Here is a 22,525-nt window from a genome sequence, read left to right as displayed (position 1 = left end):
CAAGGGGCTACTAAACACCTTAATCCATTCACCATATCAGTCTAGTATTATGTCTTCTTTTCTATTCATAAATCTTGGTACAACCCCTCCCTTTCTTTCAATAAGCCTTCTAAGCTTGGGAAGTATCTCCTTGTCTTCCCGGCACACCATAGACAGAGAAACTCCTTTCTTTTGCCTTCCAGCCCTACCGCATCGATGTACATAGGCTTCAATCGTCTTGGGAAGATCGTAGTTGATCACCAAGTCTACGTCCCTTATGTCAACCCCTCTTCCTCCAAGATCTGTGGAAATCAAGACCACATTTTCTCCTTCTAATGCTTTCATAACTGTTTTCCTTTCATCCATGGACTTTTTTGAATGAAGCACCAGGGACTCCCTGAATCTCTCATGAAGGTCTTCGCACATCTTGATAGTGTTACAAAATATAAAGATCTTCTTGATCTCTAATTCATCCCTTCTGACATTCATGGTTCTTCCAAACCAATCCTCACAAGAATTCAAAATCTCTCCAAGAACCTGTTGCTTTTCGTTGTTCTCAGCATACAAGAAAAATTCCTCTACATTTCTACTAACAGAAACCCCACCAATTGAAATCTTTATTCCCCCATACCATTCAAAAGATGTTGCAGAAAAAAAGCTAGTAACCTCAGGCCTCGCTTCTCTCAATATAAATGCTACATCCCTTCTAATATCGTGTTGCATCAATCTATCTGCTTCATCAACAACAACATATTCAAAGCTTCCAATACTCTTTAGTTCCATAAGTTCCTTCAGTCTTCCAGGTGTGGAAATTACTACATCAAAGGGCTTGGAAGCCTCTAAGCGCTGTGAATCTATGCTTCCCTCTCCTGTTATCTCTAAAACTTCAAGAAGACCCTCCGAAAACTTCTGGAACACTTTACTTACCTGCGAAACCAACTCTCTTGTGGGAACAATAACCAGTAATCTCTTATCTTCATTTTCAAGGATATGAGTATATGGAAGTACATAGGAGAGAGTCTTTCCACTTCCTGTCTCAGAAACAACATTGATACTCTTTTTTGCCAGGATGTATGGGATTACAGTCTTTTGAACATCTGTAGGATATGGAGGTAGGAGATCCTTGTTAAACGGTAAAGGCCATTCCATTAGAAGCTCTTCTGAATTATTGGCCAAAACTTCGTCGCCAAGAGAATTCGATTCCGAGGTGCTTCTGTTGCATATACTTTTCTTTTTTCTGTTCAACTTGGCAAGAATCTTGTTCTTCAAGCTTCTAAGAATCGCAGGGCTCCTCATTGGGGATGAACAAGGAGTAAATTAGAAAGAAGGCCTTATTTAATCATTTGAACATGTGAAGCTTCTTGAATAGATCCTCCATGTTTTTATCTTCTGCAGGATACGATATGTAATCCCTAGCCACATCAAACAGCACCGGTATAAACGGAACCTTTATAGCCGGTTTGGTTGGCTGGAGGGATTTCTCTAGATACTTGGAAAGCGCACCTCTCAAGCATTTCCTTGAGACATACGATAAATCATCTCTTACTTCCAGAATCTGGGGTTCTACCTCTTTAAATGACAAAGGAACCTTGAACCCGTCTATAGAATCGTCCCATTTCAGACACCTCTTAAATTCGGCGATATTCAAGTAGTATGCTTTCAGTTCTTCTGTGTCATTGATCATCTTCTCAACATAGGCTGATTCAACCAGATTTTCATTCAAAACAACCTTTAGCCTATCAAGTGTCTCCAAAAGCTTTTCTACTTTCTTACTAATACAGACAATCTTAGTAGGCTTGGATTTAATGAGAGACAGTAGTCGCTTCTTTTTGTTTTCCACCTTCAGTATAAAGGTGGCAATGTCTGCATCATATCCCCCGTCCTGTGGAGCTTTTCCCTCTAGAAATTGGTCTCTTTCAAAGTCGTTTCTGAATCCAATCGCTATGTCATTCCACATGTACCTGGTCTTTAAGGATGAGGTGTCAAAGCTATATGGTGCCGATTCAAGCAATGCATCGATCTGGCCTACAAATGTCTTATATGGTAAAAGCCGTTTCCGGAGCTCCAAGAGATCTCCAATTTCAATGGGTTTTTCCATAAGACCCCCAACCATACCTCTCATAAGGGTACTATACATAACTCCAAACTCAGACCTATTCCTTCTAAGTATTCTCAAATTACTCTTCAGAAACCTCGTCGAGTTGAAAATAAAGAACTTCGACAGGTTTGACTCAAGTTTATACAAATCTCTATCTTCTCCTTGCCCCCGTCCCCTCATCTCAACTTTAAGATAGTTCTTATAACCCGTGTAATCCCCGGAAGAAAACCTATTCTTCTGCCTCATGGCCTCAATCATCTTAAAGGTTTCCATGGGAAAGATTTTTTTTCTGTTTTTATCCGATGTAGTGAAGATAGACACATTGGACCTTAAATCGTAAATATGCAAGATCTAATGCTCCCTGCCTCTTATGCCTTCTATTCTTCGGTTCAGCATCTCGATGAGAATCATTATTTCTTCGGAACTGAAGTTTCTACATATAAAACCGAATACTGATCCTATTGACTTATCTTCTGTGTAGATGAACGAGTTTATATATGTGGATGTAAAAATCCCAACTAATATCTGGCAATCCATTCTGTCTGCTATTCCTCCATGTCCAGAAATCGTCTCTCCAAAGTCCTTCTTCTTATAGGCTCTCTTTAGTGCACTTGCAAGAAACCCTGTGAACGGTGCCACAAATGACGTTACGAGAACAAATGGAATGATATGTATATATATACTTTGTATTTTCAGACTCATTCCAAGGGCTTTGAACTTTATAAGCTTCTGGAATTGTTCAGAGTCCCCATCCCTCAAAAATCCACTGTTCACATGAAGATATCCCAGTACAAATCCTACAATTGCCGTAAAAACAAAGGCCCCTATGAATCCCTCAAGTGTCTTCTTTGGACTAAGGCGGTAAAGAGGCCTCTTCCCAATGCTCTTCCCTACAACGTATGCCGAGATGTCATTTGATATAACAAGCAGAGCAGGAAACATAAACCAGAACCTCCCCTTATTAAGGTTGAAGATTGCACATTTTGCTACTATCGCCATTATATACGTAGATAGGTGGACCAAGGCAAACAGTCCCAGCTGTGACTTTAGCTTTCCCTTTCTAAGTGAAGCAACAAAAGACATAAATACAACTACATAGCTGTAAAAGCATATGAAAGATAATCTCCGAAAAAAGTACTTCGGAAGTCCAGGAAAATAGACACCCATTATCGAAGGAAAGACCAAGTAAAGATATATCGGCACAGAAAACCCGAAAAGGATTGATACTCGAAGATGAAAAGGCCTTCCTTCAGATTTTTTTGTGATTCCAATCATTTCTCTTATGATAGATATTGTTAAAAAGATGATCAAGATGAAAGAGTATATCTTATTGTTTACACAAATCCAAAAGAAACCCGAGATCATAAGAATAGACCATATCAATCTTTTGAAGAAGTTAGTTTTGGTTATTGTTGTTACCTTATTTTGCACGACTTCGTAATGTGTTTTTTCACTTGTGTCACTCTCTTCCCTTCTTCTAAAGGTTCTTGAACAACCGCATATACTCAGGTCTTCTTTTGAGGCTCTCTTCTGCCCGATCATATCAAATGGAGGACACAAGACGATTAATTTGTTTATTTGGCTTTGTATCTTTAAAAGTGTCATTCTTCAGATGAAATAAAAACTGCACCCATAAATGAATTTATGTATACATGTTGAATCACTAAAGAATGTTGAAAAGATCCTCAAGGCGATTACTTTAAAACTGGGCCATCTCAAAAAGAAGGGATTGAGTACCCGGTGCAATGCCGGCAAGACTTCAATAGACCTACAAATATGCCTACAATGCTACTGTCTCCTTTGTAGCACAGACAAGGGATTGCATAGCCATGAAGTATTTCTTGATCCTACTTCTTCTGTTATCTCTTGTGCTGTATGTGCTAGGAGGTATTTCTTGAGAAGCCTCACCAACAGAATAGAAGACACAGTCATAGTTAGTATCTCTTCATCACTGTATGAAGTTTTTCCATACATCCCCCTCAAAGGGTTTTCAAACCTTGGAAATACGTGCTATATAAACGCAGTTCTTAGTATAATGATCAATCTATGTCCAATAAGAGACGAACTTTTGTCAAATACACATACAAGGTTCAAGTGTAGAGACAGCAGGTGTATAATGTGTGCCATGAAGTCTCTAATTGACTATTCATATGGCTCTGAGTGTGTGCTTACGCACAAGTTCATACACACAATGTGGCTTCTGGTTCCTCACTTTGTAGGATCTATGCAGCAGGATGTGCATGAATTCTTTGTATGCCTTCTCCAAAAGATTCACGAGGCATATGACTTCCAGTCTACAGACGAGATCACCTGTAAATGCTTATCTCATCGAACATTCTTCGGGATGTTTTCCTCGACAATGCTGTGTAGAAACTGTAATCTTAAGAAAACAAAAGAAGAAGCATTTGCAACAATTCCTCTTGAATGCCTTCCTTCTATCCAGTCATCGTTGGACATCTTCCTTGGAACCGAGGACTTGAAGGATGAGGTAATGTGTGAAGCTTGCCAGGAAGAAGGGTTATGCACAAAAAGGTTGGAAGTCAAAAGATATCCAAGGGTCTTATCTCTTCATCTAAAGAGATTCTCCTATGAAGGAGTGTCCAGAAAAATCGATTCCCATGTAGCCTTATCAAATACATTAGCCGTGGGAGAAAGGATCTATGATGTTTTAGGGTTTATAAGCCATCGTGGATCCATTACTTATGGCCATTATCTTTCCTATGCCATATTTGGAGGCAAGTGGTATAGGATGGATGACGAAAGGGTAGAGGTGATTCCCTATGAAAAGGTATCCACTGAAGGCCTGTACCTTGCTTATTATCTCCTCCGAGGAAAGTAGAGTCTTAAAATTTATATTTAATACCCAAAGGCTTCTCCTCCTTTCCGAGGATCCGATACAGCTTGGATAACTCTATTTCCACCAATCTTTTTCAGGAAAATTCCCTGGACAGAAGTGAAAACAGTGTTTTGAAGCGACTTCTCTATTCTATGTCCAACCCCGCTAAGATATTTCCAGAGTTTCCTTGGACTGTTGTATTCTACAAACGTCGTGTCCGGAGATAGATGGTTATGAATCCTTGTTTCCATTATGGCTTCTCGCAGATTCTCTCCCGTCGAAAGATAGAATATTGTAGAGATAATGGATGTAGGAATCCTTATTCCCCCTGCTGCACCCAGGGTAAGAATCTCGTCATCCTTAAGTAGAATAACAGGAGATATAGAGGAGAACGGTCTTTTGCCTCCTTCTACTTCATTGGGATGCTTTTCATGGGAGTTGTCTAAAGACGAGACATAGAAGTCGTCTATGGTATTGTTGAACACTATTCCTGTTTTACGATCCATGAACTGAGCCCCAAATTCAAGATTCACTGTACTTGTAAGAAGCACTGCCATTCCTTCCTTATCTATAACATTTATGTGTGTTGTTCCATGATCTTCAACTCCTCTTGCTTTTATTCCATACTCTTTTACGTCCAAAATCTTTTCCATGTTTATCTTCTTATAAGCCTCTTCTGCTGCCTTTTTCGAGACTATTTCCTCTACTATCCTCTCCCATCCCGGGAGAAATGCAGGATCTCCAAGCTCTCCCCTCCTTGCCATGGCAAACTTGAAGACCTCGATTAGTAAGTGGATATATTTAAAGTTCCCGTTTTTTATACTATCTTCCTTTAGCTTCTTTAGATCATACTTCTCAAGTATGTTAAGGGCTCTCAATATCAATGCCCCGCTTGTTGGAAGGTTCGTGGTATAAACCTTATAGTCGTGATATCTTCCTTCCAGAACATCTCTATGGATAATCCGATACTTCTCAAGGTCTTTCTTTTCCATCAGTCCTCCTTTTTCCCTTACAGCTTTGACAATCGAGTCTGCAAGTTCGCCTGTGTAGAAGCTTTTTGGATTGTTCATTATAGTCTCCAATGTCTTAGCATAGTTTTTACGCACAACTATATCCCCCTCTTTAAGGAGAACTCCATTTCTTGTATAAACTTCTTTTAGTCCCGGATCACTCCTCACATAGCTGCTGAACTTATTGATTCTCTTTATAAGCTGGTTACTAGCAGGAAACCCTTTAGCGATTGCTATGTTCTCGGGAAATAAGTTCTTCCATGGAAGTTTTCCGTACTTTTGATGTGCCTCGTACAGCCCAAGGACTTCTCCAGGAACTCCAACACTCAGACCTCCTACCTTTGTCCTTCCCATTCCCTCAAGTTTGTCTGAAGAAAGGCTTTTAGGGGCTACCTCCCTAAAGTCTATCATATCAAACATATTGCTTCCATCTGGGCCTTTGATTAGGACAAACCCACCACCTCCAATTCCCGACGAGAAAGAGTTTATTATTCCAATACATATGGCAGATGCGATTGCTGCATCGATTGCATTTCCACCCTCCATGAGTTTTTTGACTCCAAGCCTCGAGCACAGTGGAACTTCTGTGCTGCAGGCTCCATTGGAGTATAATACTTCTGAAGTTCTAAGGTCTGGGCTTCCAAGGGTATTTTCCTTAACTATTGAAGCTCCTATCGATCCTAACAGCAAAGTCAATAGCCCTGTAAGTTTTCCTTGCATTGTTTTAAAGAATAAAATATCCATTTTATTCAAAAAAATCTGAAACAAGAAGACAAGATCTGTGACGACAAGCACATGGATGCAGCACAATTTTATTTATTGTGTGGAGCCCCGGATTGGGTTGAATGACAAGAATTCCAATCAATCCACCAGAGGAGTTTGAGAAAGTAAAGGCTTTCCTAGAGAAAATAGAGACAGAAATGAGAAAAGCGGAGAATGCTCCTCTTGCTACAAATCCTCCCGAAAACTATTGGCCGATTTTCCAGCTCCATCACCAGAGATCTAGATACATATATAATTTAGATAAAAAAGGCGAGATAAGTAATGAGCTATACAAATATCTTTCACTAAACCGATTTGTGGACCATGAATTAGTTTGTTATTGGAAAAAAGAGGGATATGAAGACCTATGCTGCCTCCGATGCATCCAGCCCATTGACAGCAAGCATGGAAATGTATGCATATGCAGAGTTCCCGAGAGAAGTATCGACGTTGCGAGGGCTATAAGATGCGACAACTGTGGATGTAGAGGATGTTCTGGATACTGAAAATGGATTTTATTTCTGTATGCTCCAAGGAAGTAATCAAATAAAACACTGTTTCATAAGAGTGATAACACCTTCCTCTCTAAGACAAATAAAGAGCACAGATGCTTGTGAATAGAACCCTGGAATATAAAAAATTTACAAAAAGAAAGGATGTCAGGTTTAATCCGCTTTCGACATCCGGGCTTCGAGTGTTTTTGGAAGACGTAAGGAAAAGTATCTGCAGACTAGGTATCGTGCAGGAAAAACATTGTATGCCTTCGTTTTCGCCAAAAAGGAAAAAGAAAGAAGAGATCGAGGATATCAAGAGATGTATAGTCGAACATATCCATAATGCAGAGAAAAACATCGAGGGGATCCGAGAAATCTCTCCTTCGAAAACTCTGACAGAGTGCATGTATGGTTATTTTGTTGGACAGCTGAAGTCGATAGTCCATGACTATAGAGGGCTACAACAGAAATTCCTAAAAAACATAGACATCTATGAAGAGATAGAGGAGGAAGATGAGGAGAACGAGGGAAGTAGAATGCTCCTTGAAAATGTAAAGGATTTAAGGAAGTCGATTTATGATCTCACCTCCGTTCTCTTAGACATGAAAATGGCCGTTGGGCAACAAACACTTCAAATAGATAGATTAGACTTCTATCTCGAGTCGGTAAACTTTTACCTTGAGGGAGCCAACTGCGAGCTGGAGAAGATACCCGCCTCTCATCGCCGGATGAAGGACAAGATTATGTATTTTATGTTACTTCTTTCTGTTGTACTTGTTCTTATGTCTATTCTAAAGGTAGCACGGAGAAAATAGAGATCTTCGGAATAGGAAATATTTCCCGGTTTCCTAGGGTTAGGAAGGATGAAGAGAATAAAGGCTGCAAAGGGAGACGAATTGCCTGGAATTAAATTTTATACTATGCTTTCCAAGAGTTCAGTAGACTACGAAACGTTCAGGAAGTGTGCAGAAAGAAGAATAGAAATTCTGAAGCGCGAAGAAGTAAATCCTTCGGTTTCCAGATGCTTTGAGATGGACACGGAAGATGATACTCTCTCCCACTTTTTCTGTAGAATGGTGTGTTCTCAAGATCCGTGGGCAGCTACTTGGTTTGTAAATGCAGAAGTGAATTTACTGCGGTTAAGAATGGCCAAAAATCCGGAGGGTGCAAAGGAGTTTTTCCTTACAGAGGTGTTGCCTTACATGGATGGAGCCGAGATTCGGAATGGGGTCTTGGTGCTTGGAATGAAAGCAAAATACAATCCAGATTGTGCAATTGGGATGATGAGCTCTGAGGTTCTCGTCCACTTTACAAAGGTGATTGATATGGTTGGAAGAAGAATAGTTATACCTGAGGGAGGATATCTCAAGCTGAATGACGAGGGGATCCGATCACTACTTGGTAATGAGTTCAGAAGGTACTTGGAAGGAAAGATGAATGAGCTGGTGGAGATGTTTTTAAGAAATCCAGACGAAAGGATGAAAAGCCTTGCCACAAAATTACTTCTGAATCCTACAACATGTGAGAAGAACACTGTGTTTTCATTAGAGGACGCCGAGAAATACTTTCCGCTATGTATTAAGGCCATAATGCAAAGGCTGAGAAAGAATAGACATCTTAAATACAACGACAGACAAACATTATGTCTCTTCCTAAAGGACTGTGGCATGAGTGTTGAAGATGGAATAGATTTTTTTCGAAGATCGTTCAAGGCAGGAAAAGAAGTCTTTGATAAAGAATATCTATATTCAATTAGGCACAACTATGGTCTTGAAGGAAAAAGGGCGAACTACACCTGCTTCACCTGCTCGAAGATAGCAAACACAACGAATGAGGAGAGAAAAAGCAATTGTCCTTTTGTTGAGGACGGGGAGTATCTTCGGAGTCAGATTGAAGGATTAGAGGTTGATATTGAAGATATAATGGGTGTGGGAACTTTTAGCGGGAGATGCACAAGGTTTCTTGAAAAGTTGGTCCAACGGAAACAAGACAAGTTGGTTGTAACTCCTATTAGATATTATATTGAATGTAGAAGTATTGATAGAAATGATGGGGAAGACAGCCCGAGAGATTCAAGAGATATTGTAAAAAGCCCTAACAAATGAGTGAAAAATCACGCCTTAATCTTATTCTCCGATGTGTTGCTTATACCAAAGAGCCCAAGATTCTCATTCTTGTGAATTTGTTGGAGATGGCCTGGAAGGCATCGGCCTTAGTACATTCGAACGAGTTTTCTTTTTTCATCTTGAACAACAACATCCTAGAGAACATTAAGGGAGAAGACACACCTGAGTTTGCTCAGGAAATGACAGAAATTCTATCCAAGATACGGAACGATCTTGAGGGGCTTGAGATGCAGGTGTGCTTATGGTATATCGATGCACACAAGCTGATCGAGAAGGAGATAGGAAAAGCAAGCCTGAGGGAATTTAACTTGTATATTGGACAAGAGTTCAAAGAAATTTTTTCCCAACTATATGATATCAGCAGTCCTTTTAATAGCGATAAGAAAGCTTGGTGGGCAAAGCTTCTCTCTATTCTTGATGCCTGCAATTCAACAAAGACAAATCAAAATCAAAATATCACAGAATGGACAGAAAAATTCAAAGAAGAATTTCTTGCCTCGGAGTATGTTAAGTTTGTGAACAACAACAAAATTGTTTATACAGGCCAGAAATTTGAAAAGAAAAAGAAGGCCATTAGAAGAATTCTGATTGAGGGAGAAGACAAAGGCCATCTCTTTGACTTCTGGATTCTACCCCACTGTTGCAATCTGATGGAGCGTCTTGTTAGTTAATAGTGGTATTTGGTAAATCTCTTTCTATTATTTACTCAGGCGTTTTCGACCCACCCCGGTCTTTATTCAGGAAGAAGACTTGAATTCTTCTGGCCTTATGACCCACGCTACGGTCGGATGGACAGAAAGATCTCTTCTCTGAAATCCAAGTACTTAGGAAAGCTTGAGAAATTCCCGTTTGAGTCGAAAGAAGAGGCCATTGCAGTGGGGGTGGAATCCTACACTGTGGATTATGGAAGGAATCCCATTCCATTGGAAACACCATTTTCGATGAGATCGATAGAAAGCAGAAAGGAAGAGGCAATACCTGACACAATAGCAGAAGAGGAATATCTATTGGAGTCATCCTCATCAGGGGAAGACACAGACTCCGAGGAGTTTGAAGGAGATCTCCATTTGAATATTGACCTCTTTGTACGAGGGAAGGAGATTGTCCGGGAGACGCCTCTTACCATTATCAAAGGAAGGAAGTACGGTCTTGTAGGGAGGAATGGAATAGGAAAGACAACACTTTTGAAGGCAATTAGAAAAAGAAAGTTTGGGATTCCAAGAGGAATGAAGATTTATATGATAAGGCAAGATCTGCTCTCTGAAGGAACAGTGGAAGAATTTGTTGGGGCTGAGGCCGGGCGAACACTAAATGGATTAGGATTTACAAAAGATATGGTTGGGAAGAAGATGAATGATTTGAGTGGGGGATGGAGAATGCGTGCACATCTGGCGAAGGCGATAAATATGAACCCGGATTTGCTGTTACTTGATGAGCCTACCAATTACCTTGACATCAATGCTTTAAGCTGGCTAGAAAAAAAGGTGAAAGAATTGAAGACGGTTATTATTGTGTCCCATGACAGGAATTTTCTTAACAGTACCACAGAGATGATACTTCATCTTAACGACTTGAAGATTGATATGTACAAGGGGAACTATGAGAACTTCGTGAGGCAAAGAAAGGAGAGGATGACAGCAGCCAAAAGAGAGTATGAAAACCAGCTTACAGTTAGGGAACACATGCAGACTTTCATTGATAGGTTTAGATACAATGCTAAAAGGGCATCTCTTGTGCAGAGTAAGATAAAGGCACTTGCAAAAATGCCAACACTTGTTCCTCCTAAGCAAGATCCCATCATCAAGTTTTCGTTTTCTTCTACTCCATCCCAGGGCATATTGCTTGAGATGTCTGGGGTTGGATTTTCTTATGGTCTTGGAAAGACTCTTCAGGGTCTTGACATAAGAATCATGTCCAACTCCAGAATAGTGGTGGTTGGAGCCAATGGACAAGGGAAAAGTACATTTCTCAAGCTCTTAGCTGGAAAGATAGAGGCCACAGAGGGGAATCTTATAAGAAGTCCTTCTTTGAGAGTTGGATACTTTGCTCAGCACCATGTAGATCAACTAAAGATCAATGAAAACGTGCTAGACTTTATGATGAAGTCTTATGGCCAAGAAGAGAGTAGACGGGTCCTTGCCTCTTTCGGATTAAATGTTGACAACCAATGTATTGGAACGCTCTCGGGAGGACAAAAGAGTAGGCTAGGGTTTGCAATCATCAATGGGCTAAGGCCAAACCTTCTAGTTCTGGACGAGCCCACAAACCACCTTGACATGGAATCCATAGATGCACTGGCAGAAGCACTCCGAAGGTTTGAAGGAGCTGTTGTTTGTGTCAGTCATGACTTAAGCTTCATTGACTCGGTCTTTAAGGAAATATATGTTTGCGAAAATAGAAACATCAAGAGGTTCTATGGAAGCATCCTTGAGTATAAGAAAGGATTGAACATCTGATTAAAGATCACTTACAATATGTTTACTAAAAGACTACTGTGCTCAGCCTTCTTTTCTGTACTCGTTCTTGTATGGGGAGTTTTCGGGCATCATCCATCCCTTCTCTTGGGGAAACTCGTTCCTAAGATGTTTTGGAGTAAGAAAGGACTCAAGCTGCTGCTTTATTTCCTCAAATTTCTTTCTGTTGTTCATCTATCAGGTATAGTTCCTAGGTGATCTTGTTTTTGTCTTTGTGAATGGCCCTATTGAATTCTTTGGCGGAAGAATCTGTGTGATGTTTGATTTGGCTTAAACCAATCAGAGAATCCGGGCAATACTGCCAATCAGGCTTAAAAAGACCTCTTTAGCTCCCTGAAAGGGAACTTTTCTTTCTGTGGTTCTTTGTTTTTAAAATAGAAAGGAAGGAACCCTGAAATGATAAGCTTTCTTGTTAATGCTTTTGTGGCAATGTTGGTTCTTTACAATGTTCTTCAGTCATTCAGAGCATGCAGAGAAGATAAAAGGGTTTATAAGAGATACAATAAGTATTTCATGGTTATTGCCGTGTTTCTTGTTCTAGACAATTTGTTTTCATTCGTGCTTGACTTCATACCTTTCTACCAGCTGTTCAAGCTTATAGTGGTTGCATGGATATCCATACCTGCCTGTACTGGCGCAGTGTTTGTTTACAAGTTCTATATTCGTGGGTTTATGGAGAAGTACCAAGGAGATCTCGAGGAAATAGTTGAGAGAACAAGGTCTGCAATATTCAGGTATTTCAACGAGTACTACGAAAAGGCTCAAAAAAACTACCGAGGGCGTGGGACTGAAGAGATGGAAGAGGAAATCCTCGGGATAAAGAACGAAGAAGGCATCTCTAAGATGTCCCCCAACAACTCCCATATGGAAGATGTTTCGGACTCGGGGTTCTCTACCATTGACTCTACAGTTGTAAATGGAGAAAAGAATGAGTCTAGTCTCTCCTCCAAGATGCCGACCAAGCCTGTCGACCACGGCCAGGAGTAAATAAAGATCTCCCTTGTGAGTTATTTTTATATGTTTCTAAGAAAAATTTTAGTACAGCTAAAACAACTTTACTTACCCCGATGAGAGGAATTGGGAATGTGGTCAAGGCTATTTTCAAGGTTTTTTCTAGCGGGATAAAGAAAGCTGAGAGCAAGGCCAAAAGGTTAATGTCCAGTTCTTGTGATAAAGGAAAGATCCCGACCAAACTTGCAAAGAAGTCTGAGAAAATGTCGTTTCCTATGGAAGAGGAGAAACAACACTTAGAAGATAGCCTACCAAGTTCCAAGGACTTTCGGGATGAGAAACCTTTTCAAAGTCCTGTTTTCATTGAGATGGGGCAGGATCTATCTCTTTTGGATATCAAGCTCAAAAAGATAGGAAGCGATACTCTGTTCTTGTACGACATAGATGACACTCTTTATCATCCATCAAATAACCTCCAGGAAATGGAGAAGAAATTTCTTATGGAGAAGTATATTTCCCTGAAGGAAGGAGGAACCGAGGAGATGTTTGAAGAGCACCTAGCCATATCATTACTGTATTCATTTCTTTTTTACAAGTATGTGGGAATTTCCCTTGAGGAGTACTGGAAGATGCTTTCGGAATTTGATTATCTTCAATATCTTTCTCCAGATCCAAGCTTGAGGGAGTTTCTCCTTTCCATGAAGAATGTCAGAAGGTGCTGCTTTACAAATGGGCCTAGAGACAGAGCAGAAAATATTCTTGCAAAGATAGGAATTTTAGATTGTTTTGAGGTTGTGATATGTATAGGAAAGTATGACACAACCTTCTGCTGCAAGCCGCACTATAAATCCTATGAATTTGTGACAAAGGCTCTGGGAATAGAAGTACCTAGAAATGTTTACTTCTTCGATGACTCCAATAGTAATGTTGTTAAGGCAAAGGAGATAGGCTGGAATGGAGAATTAATCACAAAGGATTGCAATATTATTAATGTTTCGTCTCGCATATTACAAGCCATCGATGGACCTTCGGATTTTCAACAGACCATATCTAAAGTCCTTAGAGAGACAGTCTAAATTTAAGGCTCTACTTCTAAGCATCCGTCTTTCCATATCAATCGAAACGGAGTTTGATCAAGAAATAAATGGATTAATCATTTTCTATATTTGATAAAACTATTCATCATAGCCCATGGATGGACAAACTGCAGAAATTATTCGTGCTCTCGATGATATAGGAAACGAAATGGCTTCACGTAAGAACTCCTTGCTCTTTGTTGTATATTCTATTTTGGTAACGATCAGAAATCTTTTGGAGAACATGTCGGATGGAAATATGGTTCAATTCTCTTTTTCAGAAGATATAAAGCTATATCTTTCAAGAGAGGATCTTTTTGGCAATAAGATTAAGCGAACAATAAAAGAAACGGAATCTAATATTGATAGGCTCTTGTTGGATGTTAGATCATGGGAAATAAGTACAGGACTTGAAGTTTGTTATCGTATAAGTCCCGAGGATTTTAAGGAGTTCCAGAATCTTGGATCCAAAATCGATCCCTACTACTCTTTTCTAATCCACAATCCAGAAAAGAAAAATTCTCGATACATTTGGGAAAAGTTCCAGCAACTCGCAATGGACATCCGGAAAAATGCTGTTACCAATGAAGACAAGAGTATTTTTGAGATTTTGGAGAGGATAAGAGACGACATAAGGGCTTCAAGCGAGGTTAAATATCTTGTTCAGCAAGTGTTTTTTTCGGTGCCGAAAGGAGTTCCTCTTGAATTAATGAAGGGTGTATCTGAAATATTTAACGGAAAATATAATAGTTGGGTAATCCCTTACTTAGAGTTTTGTATACAGTTCCATCTGCTAGGTATTGTTACATCGTAGGAATCAGAGTATTGTTTACTCTCCCAAAAAGTATCTTGCGGATTTAATTTTGGTGGGTGTAATGGTTGACAGGCAATTAAATTTGATCTCAATATATTTTTGTATTGTGTGACTACAATTAACATAGATGACATTTGGAATAATGGATGTGCCCTCATGAAGGAGCTTATTGAGGAAATAGAGTATTTCCAAGAGGACATAAGAAGAGATCTGGGGCTTGATCATTCTCTTTTGACAGACCAGGCGATAATTGACTCGATAGGAAATTGGGAGTACTTTTCGAAGATAAGAGACAGAGAGGCAGAAAGAGAAAACCATCTAAAAATGTTCAGAAATTCCATGGAAAAAGTGGCCCTCAAGAGCTCGGAAGGGGATATATATGCCCTAGCCGAGAAGTTGAAGAAAGCATACCACCAGAACGAAATAAACCAATAGGGTGATCTCGGGATCTCTTGAATGGCTCGCTAGCAAAAGATTTTAACTTTGTACAATGGCTTCTTAATTCTTTCTTGTCTATTAATGTCTTGAAAGTGCCAATGATAGTCTAATGCGTAGATTCTAGAAATAAGGATTTAATCTTCCCGGGTAATCTTCTTTGATTTGACTTGGTCCCAATCTGTACTCAAAACAGTTCCTTCAGACTCATAGAAAGACTTCTCCATCGCTCTTCGGACATCCTCTCCAGATCGTTGATAAATCTTTCTGAACAGGTCCATTACAGAAGTATTCTCTTCGTCCTCGGAATCTTCTATTACACTTTCTTTATTGCTGTCTTGAGGCTCTTCGATCGGCCTTCCTCTGATACCTCCCCATCTTATTGCCTCTACCTTTCTTAGGTGAATTTCCATTCTTAACTTCGACTCGTTAATTTTGATTTCGGGATAAACATCTCCATAAAGGTCTATAGAGATATTCTCGGATAGTCTGAGTCTTCTAGGGCCCTCAAGCACAGGGTCTATATGCATGTTTTCTGCAGAGGGTTTATATACAAACACTATTGCGGTGTCCTTTGTTTCGGCAAAGTCATATGTAACCTTCATCCAACCTTTGTTTACTCAACAAAATTTTTAATGAAATAGTTGTAACTTATTCCAGTGGAACCCAGAAATTGTATCAATGCACTATGCAATGAGAACCATCAACGACCCTGACTCTGCGGTTTCCGGAGCAAGGATTGAATATGAGAGGGAACCGTGTATCGCGGTAACTAGAGGAATGATAGTCGAGATATACAATCTGGACCTGAGGCCTGTGGATGTGATATATCCCAATGGATATGTAACACTTATTGTGCCAGTGGTATTTAGGAGTTCAAAAAGATTTCTGTTGGTTTCCAATAGGGGAGATTATGCCATTATGGGTAGAGACAAGCCAGTTGTGTGCGGAAGGATGCCAGCTCCTCTATCCTATATCAAATGCATCCGAACTTCGAAGAATTTTATATTTATTGCGGAAAATGATACAGTTACTGTTGCAAGTATGGGCCACGAAGGACTTGTTTTTGGAGATGATGTAAATGACTTTGGATACTATAAGATTCTTGACGGATTTTCCAATAAGGGTGATGTCGGGTTTTTGCTAGAAGACATTTCTGGAGACGTCTTTTATTCGAGATATCAAATGGCGCCTTCCAAACCTAAAATGATTCTAAAAGAAAAGATGCTCCTTAGAAAGGGGCTTGTATCTGCAAGGGCCATAGGGGATGGGTTGCTCCTTATAGGCGAAGGGAAGTTATATTACTATGTGAGAGGCAAGTTTGTACTTGAGAGCGAATTTGCAAATCCCGGGATCAAGAACACTCTGGCGGCAGACGGAAGTATTTTGCTCTCAATGGAGGACGGAGAGATTATACGCATATCCCTGGAAGGAAATATTCCAACTAGTAACAAAACCTGTGAAAATGAAATTGCATCTTACAAAGGTTTATCTCTAAAAACCGAGGTTTTGGGAAACCTTGGGTCCTGGTTTAGTGTTCTGCTTCATCTTGAAGACAAGCTGTACTATGGAGGATCACCTTGTGGAAATTCTTACCATCTCGAAATAGGAAAAGAGTTAAGGGTTCTGAAAACATTTGAAGGTGGTGCCTGTCCAATGTCTCTATCGTACCTTGGGACTTCATTTAGATATATTTCAAGAAATTCGATTAAGAAGATCACATATTCAGTTGATCTTTCGGTAGAACCAAGATATAATCTTTCTGGAGTTATCCGAAGATTCGGGATAGCAGATGGAGTCTTGATTGTGTCACATCCAAACCAAGGGAAAGTATTAAGAGAAGGTATGAGTGAAGAACAGGACTTTGGAGAAATCCTTAACATACATATAGATGGCTACTGCTATTTCAATACAAAAAACCACATGTATCGTCTGAAAGGAAGGGATATTTCAAGTTTGGAGATAAAGGACATAGTACTCTCTTCCTACCATCAAGGCTTATGTATTGTGTTTACTGGAGACAGGAATCTTAAGGCAATATGCCTTGAGACAATGGAATGCATTGAGTGTGTAGAATGCCCTTACGAAGTTAGCCTTCTCTATCTCCATAGCTACCTGTTTATATCAACATACTACGACGAGTTTATTATTATGAACAAACACCTCCAAGTGGTTCATAGAAGAAAACATGAAATCTTGAAATCGGTATGCATTGCAGGCGGGAGACTCTTTTTTGGAGACATGCATGGGGTGGGATATGAAGTTACTTTTGGGCAAGAGCCCGAAACAAGTTCCAGAAGCATCTTATCAATATTAAAAGAGACAGAAGAAGAGAACAAATGGGAGCTTCTATTTCTTAAGCCTTCATTCTTTTCTGATACAATGATTGAAACCATGATTCCCGTTGGAAGGCACATAATGGGAATTGGGGTATCCAGCATATTTATAGACCTCCAGGACTTTTCGTGCTATAAATGCTCCCTAGAAGGCATATCTTATGCCTTAGTTGCCGATCATCTGTATGTTTCTGTAGGGAAGTCCATTTACAGATGCCATCTTGGATCCATTCCCAAAATTAAGATTTCTATTGAAGATAAGCTACAAGAAACGGATCCGAGGAATGGATATGTGCTGAAGTTCTCTGCCATGAATGATGAAAAGGAAGTTACAGGGCTCGTAAGCCCAATCCTCAACATCGACAATGATCCGATAATCAATTCCTATCTCTCTTTGAAAGTGAAAAGGCATGTACACAATCTCTTCCTCCAAGATGAGATAGTAATGGATGGAAGGTTTCTGTCAAGACATTACTTTGTTGTTGTAAGTAACCTTTCGAGAGAGGGCAGCTTTTCAAGGCTTGCTATGTTTTCTACAAGAGGGAATTGTATCAAGCTTGTCTACGAAAGCACAGGGGAGGGTGTTGTGCATGCATTGGATTCCGACGGGGATTACTTGGCAACACATAGAAACCACAATGTATATGTATACAAAAGACAAGCACGAATCCTTGTAGAGCTGTGTGTAATGAAAATAGGTTTTATACCGTATAGAATAGCAATGCATGGAAGCAAGATTGCCTGTTCATGTATCTACAGATCTTTTGGGGTCTTTACATTTAACGAGGAAACCAACCATCTATCCCTAGATTTCCTTTCAAATGGTAAAGAACAGATAGAATCCATGGTTTTCGCCCTAGAAAGTCTTATTCTTACAACCACAGATGGGAAGGTTCTGATGTTGGACAGAAATTATAATATGGAGACGCTTTCTATTGGAGACAGAATAACAAGCATGTGTCCAGGGTCTCTGTCATTACCCCGGTCTGACTCTGTCTATTTCACAACAAGAAACGGAGGGATTGGAATATTAGGGAGCCTTACTCTGGGTAACGAGGAACTTGGGCTCCTTACGGAACTGGAAAGACATGCTGGTAGACTGGCACCATTTTTCCAGGAAAAGACAACCAGAATCATAAACGTCGATGTGATAAACAACATGAACAGCGCAGATTTGGAAGACTTTATTGAAGCTGGAAAATATGATAGAAACAAAATAATTATGGCGTTGGATAGGCTCAATACCTTTTATTAAAAATAAACGAGCCATTTCCATCTTAGGTAGCTCTATCTGCATTGGGTTTTGGAGAACTTAGAAGGCATCAGCTTAAAGTGCCTACCGGAAGTCCTTGGTAACTCTTGCGGCCTTCAACGCTTCCAAGATGTCCACTTTGGATATTAAAAAAGAATCTGCATTGAAGTTGCGTTTCAGGCATAACATTGCTGCATCTCTAATTAAACCTGCTATTTCTGCTCCACTAAACCCTTCCAAATCTAATCCTTCAAAATCAAAGGGCTCGATGGGTATTCCCTTGGTGCACTTTCTAAATATATCCACGCATCCTTCTCTAGATGGTAGGGGGACTTTAAGAATCTTGTCGAATCTTCCAGGACGTAATATGGCCTTATCAATGCTCTCGATTCTGTTGGTGGCTCCAATTACATACACATCTCCTCTATCATCAAGCCCGTCCAAGAGCGTCAATATCTGATTGACTATGCGACTGGTGAATTCGTTTCCATTCCTCTCTCCACAAAGGGAATCTATCTCATCAAAAAACAACACGCATGGCTGTAGCTGCTTAGCTTTATCAAACAGCTTCCTTATCTCCTTCTCTGAATCCCCAACATATTTACTTATGAGCTCTGGGCCTTTGATGCTCAAGAAGTTGCAATGGCTCATGTTCGACACAGCCCGAACAAGTAATGTTTTTCCACATCCAGGAGGTCCATAAAGAAGTATTCCAGAAGGCCTTGTGATCCCAAGCTTGTGGAATTTCTCTGGAAATCGGGACGGAAAGATGATGCTCATGTTGAGCTCGTCTTTGACTTCCTCAAGAGATCCAATACTATCAAAGGTGATGTCTGTGCCCTTCCACCTTATCTCCTTTAGCGCCATCTCAAAGTCCACCATCCGGATAACATGTGATCCGTCAGTCACGGCTTTTGTAGAAGCAATCTTAAGGGCTCTCTTCAAGTCTCTTCCAACAAATCCTGGCATAAGTTTTGCAAGTTCCAGCCAGTCAATATCCTGGCATTTCATTCTGTCGGTAATACTGGCCAAGATCTCTCTCCTCTCCGATGTCGTTGGTATTTTCACCAGTAGCGAATTTTCAAACTTGTTGAGACTTTCATGAATAAATGCGGGGTTTCGAGCAGTAGCAATCACAATCGACTTTCCTTTGTAGTTCTCAAGATACTCGGAAAGCTGGGATATCACCTTCTTATCATCCTCTCCTAAAGTGTCGATGTCTTCAATGAGCACAATCGACTTCTCGAGTAAGGATGACTTCCTGAATGACTCACGAAGCTCCTTATCGGAGTCTACACACGCCTTGACAATCGGAAGCTTGTACTCCTGGCTTATGCAGTTTACAAGAAACGTCTTCCCAACCCCAGAAACACCATGCAGCAGGAGAGTACTGGGCGGATGGATCCCAATCTCGTCATACTTCGCCCTAGCAAACAGTGGGTTGTATACAAGCTCTGTTATCTTTGGTAGTAGATATTTTATCCCTCCCACCTTCTGGAGAGGAGGATATTCATGATCAATCTTCAAACTCTCGTTCAGATGAGAGGTAATGTATTTATCTCTGAGAATAGAGCCTGCATCTCTTACTGGATTCTTTCTGTTCATCCAAGGGATCATCGAATTTACAAAATTTCCGTTTGGATAAAGTCGGAGAACTGTAATGTTTTATTAAGAAAGCTAGTACTCGATATGCTTGAGGTCTCCCTGGATCAAAAAAACATACTTAGGAAGCCTTGGCTGGGTACATAATATTTTGAATGTCCCTGTATCAATCACAACCACATATCCAAGAACCGGAGATCCTGCAACATCTTCTATCTCTCTAGCTTCTGAAATCCCTAAGACAGAATTCTCCGAAATCTCCACTTCAGAGGCCTCCACACACCCTACTTTCCTTGCACTCCCCAGTGGCAAAGCACTAGCAGGTGCAACATACATTTCTCCTATTCTCACAACCCTCCACTTGTATTTCACATTGAATGTAAATGGTGTATATTCATTATTCACCCCTTTGAAGTATCTGGATATGCTCTTTCCTATTTCCTTTTCTTCAACAAAACCGCTTCTACTGATCATCAACTTTTCCACTATCACGTCCAGAGTGTGGTATAACCTTTCATTCCCTACAACAATAACTCTATCGACCTCAAATCTCTTTATTAACGTGTTATAAAACGCAGATGCACCCTCCGGACAAAGTATCAGATGAAGATCATCGATGTTTTTGGATTTTATAGCCTCCTGGAGCTTCGTTGTTTGGAGATCATACAACTCCATGTTTGTTATCTCTGTGGATCCGTAGAAGAAGGATAACGGGTTCTTCAGACGGAGACCTTCAATACAGTCGATTAAGGTGTCTACGTGCATGGTGCTTAGCGCTCCAGGAAATATGTTTCCCCTCGATGGATCTATCTCTGTGAATAGTACCTTCTTTCCCATTCGCACAAAGAAGTTGATCAGTGTGAAGCACAGGGTTGATCTTCCATTTCCTACCACCATGAATGTCCTAAGCTTGCTATAGTCAAACCCATTCTTCGAGAAAAAATTGACGATCCCAAATATCGAAGGGACATTCGTCGTGCCAGACACATATTGTAGATCACATGCTCCCTCCACTTTGAGCTTGCATCCAGAAAACGTGAATATAAATGTCTTTATGTCCTTGAATGCGTACCACTTTTCATTGAGAAGCTCCTGGCCCTTGATTTCTGCTAAGCCAGACACAACCATCACTTTCAGCTTTTGTGTTTCACTAACCTCGATTCGGAACTCCTGGTTTGGCCAGAGGCGTATTTCCATCACAGGGTAATGTGAGATTTGTTTTTAACAAGCAAGTAAAACATCAGCCCTGTCTTTAATTGTAAGCTCGCCTGACCATAGACAAATCTTCTTCCATCTCCTCTCGGATAGGTCTTATGATGCCATCAATGAGCCTTGCTGCGTTGCTCTTGAGATCTCCGGGATGGATGGATTTGCTGACAAATTCGCTTTCGAATTCCTGGTACTTTTCAAACTCCATTTCCCTTCCATCTTTATCCGTAATCTTAACGTTCTCTCCCTTGTGTTGAAAGATAGGAAATATTATATGCGAGAAAATCTTCATTAACCCATTTTCCTTGTTTCCTTCCTCGCAAAAACACTTTTTTATCTTCTTGAAGATGGTTTCTTTTGAGTCCATAAGATCGATCTTTGAAAGGTCGTCCGAACTACTCATCTTCTCGGAGTTCAATCCTGGGAGCATCGGACTCATCAGATGTATTCTTTTCTCGTAGTTGAGAAGAGGAAGGTATTTCCTGGCATATGTGAATATCTTCCTCTGGTCGACTCCTCCAAACTGTGCGTCTACTGATAGATGCACTTCGTCAAGAGCCTGCATAGCCGGATATATTAGAGAGCTCACCATCGGATTTTTGACCTGCTTGACAACCTGTGCCCCTGCCTTTTTTGCATCGTGCTCAGATGTTATGGACAAGATCTTGTACAAGTCCATTGTATACTCGTTAGATTTCTGAAACTCACTTCCCTTGATAAACTGGATTCTTCCAAGGTCTACTCCCAACATCTTCAAACAGGACTTTATCAACTTTTCGTAATATATGCATCTGTCCTGAACCTTTTCGATGGGCGCCTTGAGATTGTCGAGAAACCCATGGATGTCTGCAAGAAGAACCTTTACATTACATCCTGCATCTAGAAAATCTTTCACCTTCATAAGAGGAACTAAATAGGCTATATGTGGTCTTCCCGTTATGGCTGTTCCCCAATAAACATTTAGATTTCTCTCAGAAACAATTTTTTTCAGTTCTTCCAGTCCTAGAACCTCCTGGAGGTTTCTTGTAATCAAATGAAGCTTTTGCTCGACACTCATTCCAATGGGCTTCG

General features: G+C 40.3%; 20 protein-coding genes across 20 annotated transcripts; 11 read left to right on the top strand and 9 right to left on the bottom strand.

Moving 5' to 3' along the window:
- Positions 1-36: 36 nt before the first annotated feature.
- On the bottom strand, positions 37-1,275 carry Eint_051330 (pre-mRNA splicing ATP-dependent RNA helicase; the record flags this gene model as incomplete). Its single annotated transcript, XM_003072894.1, has 1 exon — positions 37-1,275. The coding sequence occupies one exon, from the start codon at positions 1,273-1,275 to the stop codon at positions 37-39; it is 1,239 nt and encodes a 412-aa protein (XP_003072940.1).
- Positions 1,276-1,318: 43 nt separating this feature from the next.
- Positions 1,319-2,350, bottom strand: Eint_051320 (uncharacterized protein; the record flags this gene model as incomplete). Its single annotated transcript, XM_003072893.1, has 1 exon — positions 1,319-2,350. The coding sequence occupies one exon, from the start codon at positions 2,348-2,350 to the stop codon at positions 1,319-1,321; it is 1,032 nt and encodes a 343-aa protein (XP_003072939.1).
- A 78-nt stretch (positions 2,351-2,428) lies between these two features.
- Eint_051310 (CDP-diacylglycerol synthase) lies at positions 2,429-3,619 on the bottom strand (the record flags this gene model as incomplete). Its single annotated transcript, XM_003072892.1, has 1 exon — positions 2,429-3,619. The coding sequence occupies one exon, from the start codon at positions 3,617-3,619 to the stop codon at positions 2,429-2,431; it is 1,191 nt and encodes a 396-aa protein (XP_003072938.1).
- Positions 3,620-3,713: 94 nt separating this feature from the next.
- Positions 3,714-4,916, top strand: Eint_051300 (ubiquitin carboxyl-terminal hydrolase; the record flags this gene model as incomplete). Its single annotated transcript, XM_003072891.1, has 1 exon — positions 3,714-4,916. One exon carries the CDS (start codon positions 3,714-3,716, stop codon positions 4,914-4,916), a length of 1,203 nt encoding a protein of 400 aa, XP_003072937.1.
- Positions 4,917-4,933: 17 nt separating this feature from the next.
- Positions 4,934-6,643, bottom strand: Eint_051290 (gamma glutamyltranspeptidase; the record flags this gene model as incomplete). The annotated part of the gene is made up of 1 exon (XM_003072890.2): positions 4,934-6,643. One exon carries the CDS (start codon positions 6,641-6,643, stop codon positions 4,934-4,936), a length of 1,710 nt encoding a protein of 569 aa, XP_003072936.2.
- A 125-nt stretch (positions 6,644-6,768) lies between these two features.
- Eint_051280 (G10 cell cycle control protein) lies at positions 6,769-7,191 on the top strand (the record flags this gene model as incomplete). Its single annotated transcript, XM_003072889.1, has 1 exon — positions 6,769-7,191. The coding sequence occupies one exon, from the start codon at positions 6,769-6,771 to the stop codon at positions 7,189-7,191; it is 423 nt and encodes a 140-aa protein (XP_003072935.1).
- A 101-nt stretch (positions 7,192-7,292) lies between these two features.
- On the top strand, positions 7,293-7,994 carry Eint_051270 (t-SNARE complex syntaxin; the record flags this gene model as incomplete). Its single annotated transcript, XM_003072888.1, has 1 exon — positions 7,293-7,994. The coding sequence occupies one exon, from the start codon at positions 7,293-7,295 to the stop codon at positions 7,992-7,994; it is 702 nt and encodes a 233-aa protein (XP_003072934.1).
- A 48-nt stretch (positions 7,995-8,042) lies between these two features.
- Eint_051260 (DNA polymerase alpha/primase large subunit) lies at positions 8,043-9,284 on the top strand (the record flags this gene model as incomplete). Its single annotated transcript, XM_003072887.1, has 1 exon — positions 8,043-9,284. One exon carries the CDS (start codon positions 8,043-8,045, stop codon positions 9,282-9,284), a length of 1,242 nt encoding a protein of 413 aa, XP_003072933.1.
- Eint_051250 (uncharacterized protein) lies at positions 9,281-9,976 on the top strand (the record flags this gene model as incomplete). The annotated part of the gene is made up of 1 exon (XM_003072886.1): positions 9,281-9,976. One exon carries the CDS (start codon positions 9,281-9,283, stop codon positions 9,974-9,976), a length of 696 nt encoding a protein of 231 aa, XP_003072932.1.
- A 117-nt stretch (positions 9,977-10,093) lies between these two features.
- Positions 10,094-11,761, top strand: Eint_051240 (Uup ABC transporter ATPase component; the record flags this gene model as incomplete). The annotated part of the gene is made up of 1 exon (XM_003072885.1): positions 10,094-11,761. The coding sequence occupies one exon, from the start codon at positions 10,094-10,096 to the stop codon at positions 11,759-11,761; it is 1,668 nt and encodes a 555-aa protein (XP_003072931.1).
- Positions 11,762-11,803: 42 nt separating this feature from the next.
- On the bottom strand, positions 11,804-11,953 carry Eint_051235 (uncharacterized protein; the record flags this gene model as incomplete). Its single annotated transcript, XM_009163586.1, has 1 exon — positions 11,804-11,953. The coding sequence occupies one exon, from the start codon at positions 11,951-11,953 to the stop codon at positions 11,804-11,806; it is 150 nt and encodes a 49-aa protein (XP_009161850.1).
- A 222-nt stretch (positions 11,954-12,175) lies between these two features.
- Positions 12,176-12,766, top strand: Eint_051230 (putative transmembrane protein; the record flags this gene model as incomplete). Its single annotated transcript, XM_003072884.1, has 1 exon — positions 12,176-12,766. The coding sequence occupies one exon, from the start codon at positions 12,176-12,178 to the stop codon at positions 12,764-12,766; it is 591 nt and encodes a 196-aa protein (XP_003072930.1).
- Positions 12,767-12,846: 80 nt separating this feature from the next.
- On the top strand, positions 12,847-13,806 carry Eint_051220 (uncharacterized protein; the record flags this gene model as incomplete). The annotated part of the gene is made up of 1 exon (XM_003072883.1): positions 12,847-13,806. The coding sequence occupies one exon, from the start codon at positions 12,847-12,849 to the stop codon at positions 13,804-13,806; it is 960 nt and encodes a 319-aa protein (XP_003072929.1).
- Positions 13,807-13,921: 115 nt separating this feature from the next.
- Positions 13,922-14,620, top strand: Eint_051210 (uncharacterized protein; the record flags this gene model as incomplete). The annotated part of the gene is made up of 1 exon (XM_003072882.1): positions 13,922-14,620. The coding sequence occupies one exon, from the start codon at positions 13,922-13,924 to the stop codon at positions 14,618-14,620; it is 699 nt and encodes a 232-aa protein (XP_003072928.1).
- Positions 14,621-14,776: 156 nt separating this feature from the next.
- Positions 14,777-15,055, top strand: Eint_051205 (uncharacterized protein; the record flags this gene model as incomplete). The annotated part of the gene is made up of 1 exon (XM_009163585.1): positions 14,777-15,055. One exon carries the CDS (start codon positions 14,777-14,779, stop codon positions 15,053-15,055), a length of 279 nt encoding a protein of 92 aa, XP_009161849.1.
- A 137-nt stretch (positions 15,056-15,192) lies between these two features.
- On the bottom strand, positions 15,193-15,660 carry Eint_051200 (skp1 G2 allele suppressor-like protein; the record flags this gene model as incomplete). Its single annotated transcript, XM_003072881.1, has 1 exon — positions 15,193-15,660. The coding sequence occupies one exon, from the start codon at positions 15,658-15,660 to the stop codon at positions 15,193-15,195; it is 468 nt and encodes a 155-aa protein (XP_003072927.1).
- A 76-nt stretch (positions 15,661-15,736) lies between these two features.
- Positions 15,737-18,646, top strand: Eint_051190 (uncharacterized protein; the record flags this gene model as incomplete). The annotated part of the gene is made up of 1 exon (XM_003072880.1): positions 15,737-18,646. One exon carries the CDS (start codon positions 15,737-15,739, stop codon positions 18,644-18,646), a length of 2,910 nt encoding a protein of 969 aa, XP_003072926.1.
- Positions 18,647-18,727: 81 nt separating this feature from the next.
- Eint_051180 (transitional endoplasmic reticulum ATPase) lies at positions 18,728-20,248 on the bottom strand (the record flags this gene model as incomplete). The annotated part of the gene is made up of 1 exon (XM_003072879.1): positions 18,728-20,248. One exon carries the CDS (start codon positions 20,246-20,248, stop codon positions 18,728-18,730), a length of 1,521 nt encoding a protein of 506 aa, XP_003072925.1.
- Positions 20,249-20,320: 72 nt separating this feature from the next.
- On the bottom strand, positions 20,321-21,442 carry Eint_051170 (pre-mRNA cleavage complex GTPase subunit; the record flags this gene model as incomplete). The annotated part of the gene is made up of 1 exon (XM_003072878.1): positions 20,321-21,442. The coding sequence occupies one exon, from the start codon at positions 21,440-21,442 to the stop codon at positions 20,321-20,323; it is 1,122 nt and encodes a 373-aa protein (XP_003072924.1).
- Positions 21,443-21,497: 55 nt separating this feature from the next.
- Positions 21,498-22,511, bottom strand: Eint_051160 (tyrosyl-tRNA synthetase; the record flags this gene model as incomplete). Its single annotated transcript, XM_003072877.1, has 1 exon — positions 21,498-22,511. The coding sequence occupies one exon, from the start codon at positions 22,509-22,511 to the stop codon at positions 21,498-21,500; it is 1,014 nt and encodes a 337-aa protein (XP_003072923.1).
- Between the last annotated feature and the right edge of the window lie 14 nt (positions 22,512-22,525).

Source organism: Encephalitozoon intestinalis, chromosome V (genome assembly GCF_000146465.1).
Source record: "Encephalitozoon intestinalis ATCC 50506 chromosome V, complete sequence".
Lineage (NCBI taxonomy): Eukaryota > Fungi > Microsporidia > Unikaryonidae > Encephalitozoon > Encephalitozoon intestinalis.
Note: the sequence above shows the minus strand (reverse complement) of the source record. Positions and strands in the feature narration are given on the sequence as shown.